This window comes from Labrus mixtus, chromosome 5, assembly GCF_963584025.1.
Source record: "Labrus mixtus chromosome 5, fLabMix1.1, whole genome shotgun sequence".
In the NCBI taxonomy this organism is placed as follows: Eukaryota; Metazoa; Chordata; class Actinopteri; order Labriformes; family Labridae; genus Labrus; species Labrus mixtus.
This window is the reverse complement of record NC_083616.1, coordinates 11,448,808-11,467,012: the sequence shown is the minus strand read 5'-3', so window position 1 is coordinate 11,467,012 and position 18,205 is coordinate 11,448,808. Positions and strand designations below refer to the sequence as shown.

At 39.5% G+C, this 18,205-nt stretch overlaps 2 protein-coding genes and 1 long non-coding RNA gene across 3 annotated transcripts; 2 read left to right on the top strand and 1 right to left on the bottom strand.

Moving 5' to 3' along the window:
- Positions 1-714: 714 nt before the first annotated feature.
- On the top strand, positions 715-6,417 carry tgoln2 (trans-golgi network protein 2). Its single transcript, XM_061037793.1, has 4 exons — positions 715-928; positions 2,764-3,464; positions 4,309-4,392; positions 4,482-6,417. Exons 1-4 carry the CDS (start codon positions 874-876, stop codon positions 4,485-4,487), a joined length of 846 nt encoding a protein of 281 aa, XP_060893776.1. The 5' UTR covers positions 715-873; the 3' UTR covers positions 4,488-6,417.
- A 580-nt stretch (positions 6,418-6,997) lies between these two features.
- On the bottom strand, positions 6,998-7,767 carry zgc:153044 (uncharacterized protein LOC751678 homolog). The gene has a single exon (XM_061037792.1). It carries the CDS (start codon positions 7,707-7,709, stop codon positions 7,164-7,166), a length of 546 nt encoding a protein of 181 aa, XP_060893775.1. The 5' UTR covers positions 7,710-7,767; the 3' UTR covers positions 6,998-7,163.
- A 2,468-nt stretch (positions 7,768-10,235) lies between these two features.
- On the top strand, positions 10,236-16,094 carry LOC132974031 (uncharacterized). Its single transcript, XR_009673092.1, has 3 exons — positions 10,236-10,796; positions 11,338-11,841; positions 12,450-16,094. It is a non-coding gene; the product is annotated as an uncharacterized LOC132974031 (long non-coding RNA).
- The last annotated feature ends 2,111 nt before the right edge of the window (positions 16,095-18,205 follow it).

The window sequence follows — 18,205 nt, the reverse complement described above, 5'->3', positions numbered from 1 at the left end:
CAAGCAGTGATTAATGGAGGTATTATGCAATGGCAGTTTTTGAAAAGGGGAAGATGATTCTTTATATTCTCCCAGTTTGAATAACTCACATTATGCCCATGTGATGAAACACGGGTGTTTTAAATCACTTGAATGACTGGTCACATCGAAGCAGTGAAACAGAGATAATAGGCTGACTCTAAAAAACAACATCAAACTGCAGTATAAGCTACTGATAACATAGCCTAAATAGCCTGCAGTAGGATATCTGAATGTGTGGGAAGATGATTCTTTCTGCTTAACTTTCCAGAGTTTCAGGCATATTTCCCAGAATACGACTTCTTACAACTGAATTTGAATGAATAATAGTTCAATTCAGGGTTGACATTCACTACTTATTTAAACATTTACATTGTTGTTGTTTTCGGAGAAACGTCACATGCCTGTATAAATGCAAAAAGGGTGTTAGTAGGCTATTTGTCATAGTCAATAAAATATTCTTTTTCAAAGGAAACAGGGTGTATTTGTTAGATGTGTAAGTCAGCTGTAATGAAATTATGGTAATCCAGATAGGCCTAAAACTAGATTAAAACAGTATGACACATTTAAATTGTTTATGGGCTAAATCCTGATGAAGTATGGACGGAGGCAGCCGGCGCTTATCAACGTTATATCAAAGTTGACCGCTAGGTGGCAGTAACATCCCCCACCGTGTGTGCGTCGTGCACTGCAGAAGAAAAGGAGTTGATTTGTACACGGAAGCAGAACAGAGATCCTGATGACAAATCCTCCAACCTGTCGGGTTGTATTGACAACGCAGATTCAGCCGTCAGCTCAAAGAGGAGACCCGCTCTTAAATATATCTTTGTGTGTTTTCATCGCTGTGTCGACAAAATGAGGACGTGTTTTCTGATACTGTCGTTATTTGTGTGTGGCTGTGTAGTCAGAGGTGAGTGAAGTTTCATATCGTTTTGCTGCGTTGTCTCCTAATTCTGATAAGCTAATGATTGTCTCCCACATGATCCCTTCTAGCCAATTAAGCTACTGGCAATACAAGGAATGTTCAAATAGGGGTTTCCTTTATGTGACTAAACACTTTAATTTGCTTTAATTTGCTGATATTTAGTTTAGTTTTTTTTCCTTATCGGCTAAATATGACACTTTCTCCAACAACGTTACACACAGTTATACGAAACAATAAGAAAAAGAATCATTGTAGTTACATTATGTGAGATGTCTCTGTTAACAACAGCGCCTCGTCTACTCTATGTTTGGCATTAAGTGCACTGTACACATCACAGTGTGTATTTATAGAAGCTTAATTACACTGCCAGACAACCAGCCCTCTTGTCCTGCTCTCAGTTTTTAAATGTCAACCAGCTTGTCATAGTTTCAGCAAACATGGCCCGAGGTGGGACAACTCCAAAGTATGAGAACATTAACTTCTATCAAAGAAATAAACGAGCTGTGGCGAGGTAATTATTTAGTTAGTAGGCCTACCAGGAACCAACGTGGTTGTCAATAATTCATATTTTCCCAAACACATTTTTCAACTATCTTATTAAAATCTATAGCTTTTTCAATTTCTGATAGTAATTTTCAGGTTTTTTAATAAAGCCTTGATGGTGGATGTATAAATCTTGGGTATGTGACAATGAATCACATTGGACATACGTTTATATGCTTTATAATCTTGTAAATTGTATTTTTTCTATTGACATAATGTGGAAAGAGACTTCCTCATCACTCCTCATCACAATTTGTTAAATAGCAAGCAAGAAACTCCCACAATTAATTTATCCTTTATTTATCCAGGTTAGCTCCATTGCATTGAGATCAGAGATCTCTTTCAAAGGAAACTAAGCTGCAGTGCCCCTGTTCTCTTGCCTTTGTTGCATCTCTCTCTCTCTCTCTCTCTCTCTCTCTCTCTCTCTCTCTCTCTTCCTGTTGTTTCTCTGCTGTTGCTGATTCATTAAGGCACATCAAATAACATAGATTATATACATTACAATTGGAAATCTTCTAAATAATTAAGTCTGTGCAAATGTCAACACAAGTGAAGTATTAGTGTAATAGTAGTTGTATTGAATTCCATTACATTCTACGAGTACACTTTATTAATTGGCCATGGAGTCTATATCATGACGTTTTTTTTTTTTTTAAACAGGCCCAACAAGAAATATTGTAGACAGGTTAAAACAAGACACCATCTTCCTGTATAGTCAGCACCAATAGACTATCAACAGCACTTTGGCAACATGAAGTCAGTGACCTAAGCCTCCAAATAAAGTGTCAAACTTTACTGTGGTTCAAGGAACCATCTATGAAAAGGAAGTAAAAATGAAAGAGGTTATTGTTGACATTTTCAGCCTGTATACCAAACTCCATGCTGTTTTGCATTTCAAAAATGTATCTCACCGTATATTCTAATGGCTTTTTGTGTGTGCTTCCAACAACATATAATTTGATCATCCAATAAAATCACCTCAGCTTGTTTAATTAAGCTATGAGCATGGAAAGCTGACAAGATGAAGACAGGGTATTACTAAAAAGTTATGAAAGAACAAGACAAGTTATGTCTAAGAAATACACATTTTAAAATTTAGGAAAATAGGTAATGATGGAAAGCTGGAAGACTTATCTTGGCAAACTGTGGCAGTATTAATGACATTTATCATTAGACAATAACAAAGCATCCAAGTATTTTTTTTTATGTCACCAGGCCCTGAGCACTGTTTAAAATCTCACTTTTTCTGATCCCATTTCCCATTTTCCATTTTCAAGGTAATGTGCAGGAATCAACCCCTAGTATACAAGCTCATGCTACAGAGGCAAATGTCCAAGAGTCTGCAGATAAAATTATTCAGGGAATGACAACAGGAGATAAAGATCAAAAACAGACCACAAAAAATCATAAGACGACCAGGGCAGAGGATGCCAAAATCAAGACTACAGATGTGGAGGGCCCCAAGAAGGCCACGACAGTGGCCCCAGATGCCATGAAGGCCACGACAGTAGCCCCGGGTGCCATGAAGGCCACGACAGTGGCACAGGACTCCATCAAGTCCACGACAGTGGCACAGAACTCCATCAAGTCCACGACAGTGGCACAGAACTCCATCAAGTCCACGACAGAGGCACAGAATGCCTTGAAGTTCACAACAGAGGCACAGGATATAAAGAAAGACTCAGAGGAGACAAAGGAGAAGGAGACAGATGGAGAGGAGGCTGTGAAGGAAAAGGCGACAGAAAAAGGGGACCCCAATGATCTCACATCAGAAATGGAGGAAAAGGAAGAAGACAAGGCTGCCTCAGATAAAACTGAAGACATAAAAGAATCAAGTAATAGAAAAACAGGAGACAGATCTCAGTTCATCCCAACTGGTATCAGGGATGAGGCAGAAAGCAGCCATTTCTTTGCCTACCTTGTTACTACAGCTGTGTTGGTGGCTGTACTTTACATCACTTACCACAACAAGAGAAAGGTACTTGGCCATTTGTTTCCTTCATCTATCTGAACCACACTTGCAATCACCTAGATTTGAGTTTCAAATGTATTTGTGCCAAACACCCTGGTCCGTGCATCCATGGTGTAGGCAAATGCAATGGGATGGAATTAACATTTGATGTTAACAAACCCCGGAAATGACTGAGCTAGATCTCTTGCAGAGCTTTGTTTTATGCTGTGGAACATATGTGCCATAGTTTAGCTGTGATAAATATTTGCTGATGAGTTTCAAAGGAAATTTTAAATGGAAAAGTGCAGTAGGTCTTCTCAGTATTGAAGGCGCTGTTGAAATCACAGAAAAGCCTAAATGTCTGTACTCTAGAATAGGGCTGGAAATCTTTGGACGTCTCATGATTCGATTTCGATTCTTGGGGTTACGATACGATTCAGAATCTATTAATGACTTATAACGATTCTGGATTCATGGATCAGTCTATTTCTGAATTAGTATATACTTCAGGATCTACTTCAGTTAACGTGAGACTGGCTGTACTTCTTGCTGCTCCACTTGGCATTCTACTGAGTTAAAGAGCTAGCATTAGCACTTAGCAGGGAGTGACTGATTAGCGAAAACTGAATTGATTTTTGGAAGTTATGACTCTATTTAATATATTAGAAGATAAGAATCTCGATTTTTCCATAAATCGATTTTTCCCCACCTCTACTCTAGAAAAGTCGTGAACGTTACTATTATTGGTTGGTTGGTTGGTTTGCCTATATATTTGGACAAAATGTTTTTAAATCCTGTAGCAAAAATGTTTTTGAAACTTTCAATAAGCCTCGTCAATACAAATAAAACCTTTCCAATATTATCTTTGCAGATACTTGCCTTTGTCTTGGAGGGAAAGAGATCCAGATCAGCACGTCGACCTAAATCCTGTGACTACCAGAAGCTCGAACAACAGGTAAGTTGTTGATAGGGATGTCCTCGCCATTTCTAAAATCCAAATTCAGAAAAAATGTGATGTTGAGTTTTTAAATGATTTTCTTCCAGAATTGATCTCGAGTTATTCTCTTGAAGCCATCGCTTCGTGCGGGTGAAGACACCGGGGCCATGTCAGAAGTGGGTGAATGGATGCTGGCTGTAGATCTGTTCCTGGTGTAGATTGTGTTGATTTCACCTTTTGTTAATTGGAATTTATTACCTTTAGATGATTATTTTATGACTATGCAGATGACACCATTGCCTTATTGAGGGGTTAAGCAAAATGAAGTGGGGGTATTATTAGCATGCTGATTTTGCACTAGTGTCTTTTCCACTTTGAAGGCAATCTTGACCTGGTTAAGGTTCTGACTCAGGATATTTCAGTAGCAGATGAGAATATTAGCTTTGTTGACTCCAGACTTGTTTGTACAGTACATCAGTGAGTACACGGTGTACCTAAAAAAAAAAAAAGCCATCTGAATCCTTGTACAATACTGACAGTGTATAATTTCTTCCAGGTTGTTTCAAATGTCTTTGATAACATGTATATAGAGTCCTTTTAGGTGGTTGGAAGCATCGCAGGAGGATTTCTGCTTCTCTTCCTAACCATATGGTGTTGGCGAAATGAATGTAAAAAAAGACCTTTAATTTCCAAATAACAGGTTAGCACAGTGCTAACCAGCTTTGACTTATTATATGATATGACATTATGGCTGTGCTTGAAGCAGTAGTTTGACATTTAGAGAAATATTCTTTCATGTGGAGTTGGATGAGAAGCTCAGTATCATTACTATATCTTGCTTGTAAATACAAAATAAATGCGACAGGCAGCTGTTAGTTAATGTAGCCTAGCATAGCTTCTGGTAATAGTTACACTGCTAGCCTGACTGTATTTCCAAAGGTAACAAAAACTGGCTTCCATCAGCTTTAAAGTGTACACATTGTGTTTCTTAACTCCAAACACTTAACAGGACATGTAGGGGTTTAAACGTTTTTGACTATTTCTATGAAAAAAGCATTTAGCTCAACTAAAATGATGACTCTAGCTCCATATTTAGCATCCAGGACTGATTATCTTCTCATCCAAAAGCAACTTTTCTAACCACAAACCTGTTGAAGAAGTCTTTTAAAAGAACATCTGAATGACTTTTGAACTGATGTCTGAGTGTTGGGTACACATGTAAAGCCTCTTTATTTAGCCACACTGAAAGTAAATGTTAAACTATCCGTGTGCTGAGATTAAAATCATGGATCTGCCTGTACATATCTGTAACCTGTCGGTCTGGTTAATGTGCGACTGCCCAACACCTGTGTAACTGGTTATTCCTGTTAGATGAACATTTTCTACCTGTGCCACTTGTAGCTTTGACTCTCTGATCAGTAATGTTCACGTTTAAGTCTAAAAACTGTTTTGTTGTAGGCCACTGGCCCTCAGCTGCATTGACTGATGGGAATGAACTATCAGGTTAAATGTCTTTCTGTGGATAGAGTAGATGTGTGTGTTATCTTTAGAAACAACAGATAACTTGTGCCAATGTGTGAACATTTGAACTGTGATTTTATGTGTGATTCTTTTGTGCCTGTTTGCTTAATTAAGACTATGTTCAAATCTACAGTCATAATATATCAAGAGACCTTTCAGTAAAAAGGGAAGGAAGATTAAATCAGTAGTTTGTTTCTTGGCAGTGTTCAAATTGTGTTCCGTCTTTGTGTTTTTATTGTGAAATCTAAAAAAAATATATATAAAGCTTTTTTTATATTAAGATTTGTTTACAACTCATTGCTATTTTCATGAGTGACAGAGCGACATAAATAAATTAAATGATCGGTCATTCTTCTGAACAGTCTGGCTCAAATTGGCATGAAAAGAGGCATGTTTCACTATTTGTTTATTTACGTGTGTTAGGAATGGCTGTCCATACTGCTGTCCTTGAAATGGATTATTGCACAAATGTGTGTGCGTTAAAATGAGGATTGATTCAAAAATAAAAAAGCTTTTTGTACTCACTGGTCTGAAGTGTGTGAATAGACTTCATTTAGGTTATTTTTAAGTTACTTTTCTCATTCAGGGCCTTTTCCATACAAGCATTTAATAAGTGGAACATCAAGTACTAAGATCCTTAAAGAGTTAACAAATATAACAAGGTACAAAGTCCTTCATCCAAAATCCCACAGTGTGTTATCAACAAACTGAACCCTCATTATCAGAAGTGATTCTTGTGCTGAAAGATGACAGCCTCACCTTTATTTTATTATATTGGACATGGAAAGACTGATAATAGAACTATATTAGTTTTCGAGATTCAACAATAAGTACAGTATGTATGTACTTTACTGTTGTAGCTAAAACGTGGAGGTTCTTTCTTTCTACTCGGGGTACAGGTTGGTAATGTCTGGATAAATCAGACGGTTCAGAATGTATTTCTCTACTCTTTACTTTTTAGTGAAACTCAAAATCCAGACTTAAAATTAACTTTTAGGGGTAACTGATAACAGATCATGGACTCCAAGGGGACAAACCTTTAGACAGATAAAACACTTAGAATGATTTGTTTGTCAAAAGTAAATGCATTGCAAACCAATCTTTTTTTTTTCCAACATAGGATTATATCTTTATTTGAAACTTAACTTGCAAGAAGATCGACACATGTTATAGATAATAACAAAAGTTCTGATCAAAGAACACATTAGGGATGTGACACAGTACAAAATGTTCCTCTGTTGTTGATGCAGTGGCCTACATTGACCTCTTCACAGTGGCATCATGTTTCTGGCCTCCTCCTCATAAATGTCTGGTATTTCTCCCATGGAGGAGGAGACGATGCGGACAGAGTTACACCCCTGCAGCTTCATCTCATACATTATGAGCTGCTTCCAGAAACCACTATTAGGCCTTACCATTGGTCGGCAGGTTTTCACCCACCTGTGGGCCTCCATCAGCGTCACACCTCTGTGCTTCATCAGGTAGGCCATGCACAGGGCGGGGGAGCGGCTCACCCCGGCGTTACAGTGCACCAATGTCCGTCCTCCGCCCTCCGCAGTCCGCTCAATCTGATCTGCAACCTCGTCGAAGTGCTCCATAAGAGGAGACACCGGGGAGTCAGACACCGGGATGTGGATGAACTCCACCCCAGGAGAAGGAGAGCAGCTGCTCCTGGTCTCAGTGGCGGTCACTATACAAGTGATGTTGTATCGAGTCACCTGGGAGGAATCATTAGCCGCTTTACCATTACTGAGGTATAGGTGGTCGGTGACTCGGCACAGGCCGGAAAGCCCAGAAGGACCCAGCTGGTGCATCAATGGTGAGTATTTTACCACTGCAACGCTGCTGCTGGCTCGCCTCTCTGAAAATCAATGTTGCTTGGTTGTGTTGACAAGCTACTGCTACAGCAAGGCAACACAGGAAGGCCACATTTATGAGTTTACACTCTGTCGCCCCCTGCTGCATGGGGTTTCTATTACACTCTTGTACGTGAGAGGCGACACCACACTTATTTTACTGAAAAGCAAACCATAAACGGACACACCAAAAAAAAAATCTTGTCTTGATAGCCTATTTTTTTCTTACCATATTACGCTGAACAAAAATTGTAAACGCAACACTTTTCACTAGGCTACTTAAATAGGCTACAAAGATCTAGATCCAAGACTTTTTCTTTGTACACAAAAGGCCCATTCTTCTTAAATGTGTTCACTAATGTGTTACATCTGTGCTGGTGAGCACTTCTCCTTTGCTGAAATAATCCATCCTCTTGACAGTTGTGGCATATCAAGATGCTGATTAGACGGCTAAATTATTGCACAGGTAGGCCTGTGTGCCATAGGCTGGTCACAGTTAAAGGCCACTCTAAAATGTCCACTTTGATCACAAGGCCACAGATACCCCAAACTTTGAGGGTGTGCAATTGAATGCTGACTGCAGAAATCTGCCCTATAAGCCGTCTCCAAAGCAGTTTTCAGAGAATTTGGTACTACATCCAACCGGCCTCACAACCACAAAACACATGTAACCACGCCAACCGTGGACCTCCACAACCAGCATCTTCACCTGCAAGATCGTCGGAGACCAACCACCCACACTGCTAATGAAACAATAACCAAAGAACCTCCGCACAAACTCTCAGAAACCATCTAAGAGAACCTCATCTGCTTGTTCGTTGTCCTCACTCCGGTACCTTACTGCAGGTCGTTGTCTTAACCGACTTGAATTGCCAATTGCTGACCTTTGATGGCGCCTGGTACTTTGGAGTAGTGTTCTCTTCATCTGTTGTTTTACCTTTTATTGTTGTTATCTTTATGATTTGTGTGTAATGTTGCAATGTCTGTTAGTCTGTCATTACTTTGCTGTTCTTTCTGTTTTTTAACAATTTGTACAGTGTCTTTGAGTTTTTGAAAAGCGCTCATAAATAAAATGCATTATTATTATTATTATTATTGATATCCTGGTTTTCACTGTGACAGGCATGTGGCAGACAGCGTGTATGGCATTGGGTGAGCGGTTTGCTATGTCAAAGTTGTGAATAGAGTAGCCCATGGTGGCGATGGGGTTATGGTATGGTTAGGCATATGCTACAGACAACAAACACAGGTGCATTTTATTACATTTTGAATGCACAGAGATACCAGGACGAGATCCTGAGGCCCATTGTTGTGCCATTCATCCACCACCATCCCCTCATGATCAGGCACGGCCTATGTTAAAAAGGAACTGTAGACAATATTCCTGAAATCTGACAAAATTCCTGTCCTTGCATGGCCTGCATACTCACCGGACATTTCACCAGGTGAGAATGTTTGGGATGCTCTTAATCGGTGTATACGACAGCGTGTTCCAGTTCCTGGATCCAGCAATGTCGTGCAGCCATTGAAGAGGAGCGGACCAACATTTCACAGGCCACAATCGACAACCTGATCATCTCTACGCTACAAGGAGATTTTTTTTGGACAGCATGAGGCAAATGGTGGTCACACCAGATACTAGGCTAACAGGTTTTCTGTCTGAAGTGGAAAAGACTTCTGTACAAATAAAGAAATGCACAAATCCAGCACATGATCAATCTCTCCATTTAGAAACCAGCTGGTTATGTAGGCTCCAAAGGGGTTTAGCCTAAGTGTTTGATCAACAGTCAAAAGTACTGACTATTGATCAAAGGTTTACGGAGGCTACATATGGTGTATGATGCTGTGTGTCTAAGTATGTCATTAAAAACTGGTTCAGTTCAGTTGTCTAGCTGTTCCAAATTAAACTGCACAGAAAAACTGCTTTTCAAACACATTTAGCCATTTCAGGGATCCCTTTGGTATCCAAAATATTTGCTGGGGCTACACTTTACCTTCTTGTATTTTTTTTATAGGCTAACAAGTAACCTATCGCAATTTAAAATTCCTATCCCATCAAGTGTCAAAATCTCATGAGATACTCACGGTAGATGTTCTCCATTTTCTACCTACTACCATCCTATGAGCAAATGTGCATTTACAAATCTCTGAAAGTTAGGCTTATAGACACACAATATAAAACAAGTTAAAGGCTACATTACCATATTTTAAATATCAAAGGAATATTGACCGAGTGGTAACCAATTCTGAAAATTAAGCAAATAAAACGACCAGGTAGGCCTACTTAAAAATTAAATAGGCCTACACTGAACAAATAGCCTACATTTTAGATAGGCTATACGCTTTAATCACTGATAAAATAAGAGAGTAAACATTGTTTTTTAAGCTTGACTAAACAGAGTTTATCATTTCAACAGAATACATCCTCCCAGTCTTAAAGCCTACGTAAGTGGAGTTATATGAGAATATCCTGTTGTGTTTTTGGGTGGAGGTGGTTGTAATGGACGAGCTGCTGGTAGAGCCTGCAGGCAGTCCTCGGTTGCCCGGGAAACACAGATGGTGGATGAAGGGCGTGCATACAAAAGAGCGTAAACCTGTGGCAGCAGCTGGAGACCGTGCCCGCTCATTATTCAGCTCTGTGCGGCCCTGCTTACTCAAAGGCGTCGCTGTTCTCCTTAATACCGCCTATCCATTTTCTTTGTCCCGGGGCTTCCGGCTCCACTTCATCCTGCTTTCTCCCCGGACCGGACCAGTCAGTGCGCAGCTGCTGTCGGCACTCCCAACATCTGCTCGTCTCTGCTCGGCAGCCATACAGACGACGCTCCGCCGCGGCTCATGTTGGTGCGTAGCTTGCAGTCCAGAGGGCGAGCAGCCTTTCACTGCAGGCGGTGGTCACACACAGCACACACACACGGTGTCGTTTAGCAAGTCAGAGAGCTTAAACTCAACATGGAAGAAGAAGACGACGAAGAAGAAGATGTAACCTAATGTTTTCTCACCATTTGATGATGCGGGACAGGTGCACGAAGAGCCCAAAGATCTCTGGTAGGAAAAAATACCTTATCGCGCCATTATTATCCTCATCTTTAAATTATAGGCTACGTTTTTATGTCGTTTATTAGGCTACAGAGGTTAGTTTTAAAGATTGAATCAACTTCGACTCTTTTGTTTCCTTCACAAGAAGGCCTGTAGTATTTCCTCAACCTGACATCCTGTCAGCGTTTATGAATATTAAAATGTGCTTATTTATAGACTGTTCCTGGTTGGATACTTACCGGATAGAATTAATCTAATTTACAATAAAGAAATATCTTGCTCTAGGCAGTGCTAACCTACAGTGCATACAGTATATTGCATATCGATTGTGTCCATATACAGTTTACCATGTGTTTACTACCTGGAGCACAGAAATGTAACTGAAACCCAAGCAATGGTTTCATGATCTGGTTTTATACATAGACCTATTTTAGTTGTTCCTACAGAGCAAACAAGGCGTATAGGATAACAATAGTAGTGAAAAAAATAGCCTATACTGTAACATCAAATTTGTTATTTCCTTATTTAGCGTGATTTGATTTTTTTTTAGGTGACCTTGTGGTCAGTGTTGAATGGACCATACACAGGCTTCATCTCCAGAGCTGCTGACATGTCTCCAGACAAGACACAGGGAGGACCTAACACCCGGACAGGTTATGTGTACAGGCTAAGTTATCTTCATTTAAATCATGAAGAATATTCATTTGTATTGGTGCACAGTAATAGATGGATATTTAAATAGCATTACTCATTTGGTTAGATAACTGGTATCAATGCAGCCCATCTCAAGTGACGTATGTTTTACTCTCATTTGTGTCAAAAAAAAGAGGACAAAAAGAACAAACCAAAATGGAAGAAATCCCGGGGGTGTCATTGGAGGACAGTTGGGTCGCGTCCCACTTTTTCTGCTGCTGTGTGTTGTGTGTTTTTCTCCAGTTACGCTGATGAAAAGGCAGATCACGGCTCGCACCAGACCCCAGCAGCTGCATCATCGCTCCATCGCCCTCTGCTGCATCGCCTCACAGAGAGGATCCATCTGCAGATTTACACCACGGTGACTTTTATTCCCCTCATATTCACTTTACACTCCACACTGAGACTTGTTATATAGGTCTAGATGAATATAAATGGCTTTTTCCCACATACAGGCTGTGTTCCTGTGTGTGTGTGTGTGTGTGTGTGTGTGTGTGTGTGTGTGTGTGTGTGTGTGTGTGTGTGTGTGTGTGTGTGTGTGTGTGTGTGTGTGTGTGTGTGTGTGTGTGTGTGTGTGTGTGTGCTAAGCCTCAGTGCTGTCTGAGAGTGCAGATAAATAGGGGACAGATACAACATGCAAGATTAGTTATGTGTTAAATCGCTGCCATATTTTCTGCTATATGCAATACAGTCCTTTGCAGGATTACGGCAAAGGGAAGAGATAAACCAACCTGAAAGTGAAGACCATATGACGAAATCAGATTAACATAATGAGCTTCTCTGACTCACTTTTCAACATTATGCAGGATTAACTGTGAATATGTTTGCATGGTGGGGAGACTGGAAGACAAACATGCCTATGTGAATGTTTGTAAGGTGCTAGAAAGCTGCACCACAATCTACTCTACGTGTAATTCTTCTTTTTATTTCCGTTTGACTCAAACAACCTTCATGTTATTTGTCTTGCAGTGATTGATGCACGATGCCTTGCTTTCCTGCAGCTGCAGAAGGAGAGGGTCCATGTCCAAGAATTTCCCAACAGAGAGACGCCTTAGGTGTACCAATGAAGTGGCTTCCAGAAGAAAAAAAGCTTTGCACTCTGTCAGCATGATCACATTTAGCAGAAAGGCATTTCATGGGTGGTGTTTTGAGTCCAAAATGATTTGCAGCACATTTTTGCCTTCTTAAAATGTGTTGTGGGTAATTTTAATGTAGCTTCATTCACCCACTCTATTTTTTTGTCTAATCAAAACAACACTGCAGCAATCAAACATCTCTTTTGCACCTTTTTTTCCTGCAGCTTCTGTGTGCAGTGACCTCTCTGCTCTGTTAAATTGGTTACTCTGTCCAACACCTTCTCCCTTTGTGAGAGGGGCTTTAATAATGCTGTCCTGGGTGTTAGCTTCTCACTTCTCTCTGCCAGATCCAGATCTGTAAAATCTGATACTCTCAGCCTGTAATGTTAAAAAAAAGAAAAATCTGCTAAAAGTGTGTGAAAAGAATGACCAGTTTTCTCACATTTTGAAAATGTGTTAGTCACACAGTATGTTCTTCGTTTGTCTTAAAACAATACACAGTCAGTGTATTTATACTGTAGTGTGTGGGTGCTTGTGTGTCTGTGTGAATGCGTGTGTTTGTGTGCATGTGTGTGTGTGCATGTGTATTATGTCTGTATAATGAATCTGAAATTTGCAAACGGTCCTGAAGCTGCTAGATGCTTATTGATGATTTCCTTATATCTTCTTATATCTATCTTAAGTTTGAAAATGCAGTTTTCTCTTCTTTTATCCTCTGAATGTACCAGACATTGGATAAAAACTATTTACAGATGATTCTTAGCGGCATCAGTTTCAGCCTCATTGAAGTGCCAGATACGGAGGGGATTCTTGTGATTGAGATAATCACAAGACTGTGGCTGTAAATGAATGGTGTGTAGTTTTCTAAATGATGCCTGCTGGCTCTAATTAAACCGTCCTGACGCCCACAGCCCCATCTTCTGATACTTGACCAAATTACAGCAATTGCTAATAATTATGTGCAAATAGCTTTTGATCCAAGTCTGGCTTCTACTAACAGTATCTCACTAATATCTAACAATACTAATGTGTGCTGCTAACAGTCAATGATTACTAACCTGGAATCTGAATGCTGATGGCTGGCCTTGTTTTCTTTCTAACACACAGACTAACCCTCTGCTTTACGCCTGCAGTGCGACACACTCCTCTCTCTTCATCCTGCAATCCTTCTTATAGAAATGACCAGCTTCGATTGATTTTTTTTAAAGAAGACAATCAATAAGAAAAGTCCTAAAGTCAAGAAGGGTTTCAGGAAATTGGGAAAAATATAAACCAAGAAATGAAAAGAGGAGCAGAAACAGATGCTGATATCAAACCGGGTTGACCACATATTTTAAACAAATGATTTTGATCTTATTCCAAATTAAATAAGTGCACTGTGTCACACTTTAAATACTAATTCACATCTTTAACTACATGTATTTTTAAGTTTTTCTCTCTGTCTGTGCACTGTGTGGTCAACCTTAACAGATGAGCACCAGGCTTGTTGTAAATACAAGAGGAAAAAAAAAGCACAAGCCAAGCAAAGCTAAACTCCTCTACTAACTTTATTATTCTGGTGTTTGATACTAACATCGGTGAAGCTGGAAAGCTCCACCTGTCACTCCTACTAACATCGCTCTTCTTTTTTATTCTTGAAATCAAATTCTCTTGTTTACAAATTAGAGCATGACCTACTAATTTTGTTTATAACACCATTGTATGAGAGCTGAAATCTGAATATATCTTTTTTCTACCGTGAGACTGCTTCCAAAGTCGGACAGCTCTACTCGTGTTAGTGATATGCTAAACAGAAGTCCTTACCAACAAATGTGACTATTTCGTTCTCTTAATAACCTACTAACATCAATAAACCTGAGTCTAACCAAAGAGCTTATATAGGCTCCCTGCAAACTAACAAACTAACCCACTAATAAACTAATCATCTAACAAACACTAACAAAAAAACACTAACTGTGTGCTGAGTGGCAGAATTAGCGAAGCACCCTGATTATAAGGAGCTGCGTCACTCATTGAATGCACTAACATGATTAAGTTTGGAGTTTCTGAAGTGATTGAATGTGCCTGTGTGTGTGCACATGTGTGTGTGTGTGTGTGCGAGAGAGAGAGAAGGCAGAAGATGTATGTTTGTTTGTGTGCTTGCAAATGAAAGTGGAGGATGTATGCGTGACCACTTTTACCTCTTAAACAATAATCAAGTCTAGAAATGCAGATGAATATATCCATTAGAAGTATTTCAGCCTGTATGAGCTGCTGCTTCTATAAAGCTTCAACCTTGAATCATCATGCATGTCAAGAGTTCTGAATTTAATGTTCACAAATATTTTGCACTTCCTTATTCATCTTGTCTTAGAAACATATTTTTGGAATAAATAGATAACAATGTATTTCTCTCTGTTATTAATTATTCACACAAAAAAATGCAATCCACAGATTTTTTTATAACATAACGTTCAATCCAGAGGAGCATTCGAAAACACAGGGTACAGCAAAGTCCTTCCAAAGAACATGTTTTTCTGCACACAGCCAATAAATATAAAGGTATTTTACCACTGTGGCGATGTGGAGGGCCACCTTCAGGAGTGTCATTACAATAAATAACATCTCTGCTCTCGTGATTGCTGTAATCATACAATGTCATGATTACTGTCGCAGCAGGTGAAACACATGCAGAGTCCAACAGAACCCATTCTGTTTGAAGTCTCAGATTCAGAATAAATACAATATGTGGAAACATACATACCTGTTCTGTTAAAGTTTAGAATTTTAAATGTATGCATGTATGTAAGGCCTTTGAATGTTTCTAAGACACCATTATAACTATATAACTGTGTGAAAACTCTGAATTATTATGTATAAGTCCTCTAATTTAATGCTGCCCAGCTATGTTTTTCTGCTAATTTACATGTATGAGGATTTGAAGATTTCATGTTTGCAGTGTTACAGCAGGGGGCAGCAACTCATCAGGTGAAAGGATCTGTTGATCATTGGTGCAGTGATTGTTCTTCCTCATGTGTACTGCTTGTCCTGCTTATATTTGCGGTTGCTCGATTAATGAAGGAAATGACTTCATATGAATAACTGTTAAAAATGATTAAACGGCATATTTACCGTGGTGCAGTTAAATAACCACATTTCTATTGATCCATTACCACATTATACAGACTATATTCCATTTAGGAGTTTCCCCTTTATGACTTCCTTAGAATTAATGAGTGAGGAAGTTTTTAAATCTGAATTAATCTGAATGTTAATGTACTTTACTCATCATTGTGGAACTACCTCATAAGGCCTGTTCTGAATATGTTTACCCATATATAAAACATTACAGATAGTTTTGTTCAGCATTAGTCAGTGTCAGCACATTTTATGTTTAAAACATGCACAGAAAATTCTTCAGGAGTATAATCTTTAATGGAGCAAATAAAAAAAAGCAATTTTCACTGATATGACCTTAAAAAAAGAATCTGCGACAATGAAGACATGCTGGATTAAAGGAATATCTTGTTTCTCAATAAAACTTATTTTTGACACCTTGCTTGTTATCAGGCTTTTGATTCATCCTCTTGAAATCAGACATAATCCAAATGCAAAGTGCAAATAAAGTATTGCTCGTTTGGTTGTTGGAGATACAAAGGTCAAAGGTCATCTCAAACCATTTGCCGAGCTGAGCTCAGCAGTGTTCAGTGACATCAGAGACAACAAAACTATCCCTCAACATGCAACACAGCAGATGAGAAATGTTTCTGATCATTCTTTATTGATCTTTCTTTATTCTTCTTACAACAAAGCTCAAACTCACCCACCTCAGTGAACCTTCATTCCATCGTCCTCGTCTTCACTCGTGTCAGACAGAGAGTGCTCTGCTTTGCCCCCCACTAGAGCCCGATGTGATCCAGATGACAGGGGTTTCCAAAGGTATAGGAGCAGCGGGGCCCGAGGTCTTCATGGGTCAGCTGTAATTCAGCACAGAGCTCAGAGAGCAGGGTCTTAGCACACACAAAACCCCTCACAGAACATGGAGGCTCCACTTAAAGTCTTAAATATCACACAAACTGCAGTTCAAAGGCAGGTACGTTGGGATGAAAAACATTAATCGGCTTAATGATGTTCTCCAGTGAATGGTTAGTTTGGCCCCAGACTTTGAAAAAACACAGCAATGCTCAGGTTTACAGGGACTGGGATGCAGCCGAGGCATGTGTGGCCTAGAGAGAGTTTTAGAGAAGAAACAGTGCGCACTGGCAATAATTCCACAATTATCTCATCGTTTCAGAATTTCTTGAGGTTTTACCGATTGTCTATTTCTGTTTGAGTCTTTCCCTGAGCAAAAGGAGTAGAACACAGTGCTTATGTGTGTGTGTATGTGTGTGTGTGTGTGTGTGTGTGTGTGTGTGTGTGTGTGTGTGTGTGTGTGTGTGTGTGTGTGTGTGTGTGTGTTTGTGTGTGTGTGTGTGTGTGTGTGTGTGTGTGTGTCTGTGTGTGTGTGTGTGTCTTTGTTTCTGTGTGATCCAGAGGCAGCTCTTTGTAACCAGAGCCTCCATCACAGGGAGGATGTCTACTGAAATAACAGCTCGCTGCCTGCATCGGAATTTGTCTGTAAGCTATAAAAGATGGTGAGAGAAGAAGAAGACGGTAGAAGAAAAGGTGAGCTTGGGATGTGTGGTAATCAGCAGTGCTCTGCTCTCGTGAGTTTAAAATAGTAAATCCGCTCAAACACAGTTCAAGGGCTAAATAAAGAGTTCCCCCCTGTAGGTATGTGTGTTTGTATGTCTGTGTGTCTCTGCCTGAATGAAGACGTGTTAATCTGGTTACAAAGTCGAGGTTTTCTATTTTTGGGATACGAGTCCTGCTCTTAATTCACTGTTATTAAATGTGTTTTAAAAGTTTAAACAGTTCACACTGCCTATATACACTCACAAATAATTTTACATTTTACACAGAGTTGTGAGTCCTTAATGCAGGAGCTGTGAAGTTATAGACATACAAATAAATGTTTGACCTTTTTTGGCAAACGGTGAGGAATGAAACTGAGTTACTTTCAGTTTGCATGATTTTGCTCCGACTCTCAAAGAGTATTTTTATTTGTAATTTGTCAAATCCCAATTTAAATAAAAGCTGAATTTTACTTAGTTTTTTGTTGTTGTTTTTTTACAGTTGCATATGTATTCATATATAAAAAGTTAGCCGATCGGGGCTCAGGTAGCATAGTGGCTAGTGCGCGCACCCCTTGTGTGAAGGCTGTAGTCCTTCAAGTGGGCGGCCCTGGTTCAAATCTGACCTGTGGCTCCTTTCCCGCATGTCCTTCCCCAATCTCTCTCTCCCTGATTTCTGACTCCGTCCACTGTCCTATCTGTACAATAAAATCACAAAAGCACAAGAAATTTAATCATATTAAAAAAAAAAGTTTGGTCATGCAAACTGCCTCACAGCCAATCACACATACATCAGGGCTCATGGCCGGGCCTCATATTATTTTGGGCCCCAATATAAGTATTAGAGAGCAGGAATGAAAGTGCAGAGCAGCAGAATTTGGGTCAGAGGTTGAGGGTCTTTAAATATACTATAGAGGCTTTAACATAGGGGGCAGAGGTTCATGAAAATGGTTTGCAGACTTTAAAAACATTTGAAAAGAGGAAAATCCAGCTAATC

What these genes read in the sequence shown, in the direction of transcription:
- tgoln2 (XM_061037793.1), top strand. Translation starts at nt 874, where the DNA reads ATGAGGACGTGTTTTCTGATACTGTCGTTATTTGTGTGTGGCTGTGTA. An exon ending in GTGTGGCTGTGTAGTCAGAG is followed by an intron (nt 929 to 2,763) that starts GTGAGTGAAGTT and finishes TCCATTTTCAAG; the next exon opens with GTAATGTGCAGGAATCAACC. An exon ending in CTTACCACAACAAGAGAAAG is followed by an intron (nt 3,465 to 4,308) that starts GTACTTGGCCAT and finishes TTATCTTTGCAG; the next exon opens with ATACTTGCCTTTGTCTTGGA.
- zgc:153044 (XM_061037792.1), bottom strand. Translation starts at nt 7,709, where the DNA reads ATGCACCAGCTGGGTCCTTCTGGGCTTTCCGGCCTGTGCCGAGTCACC.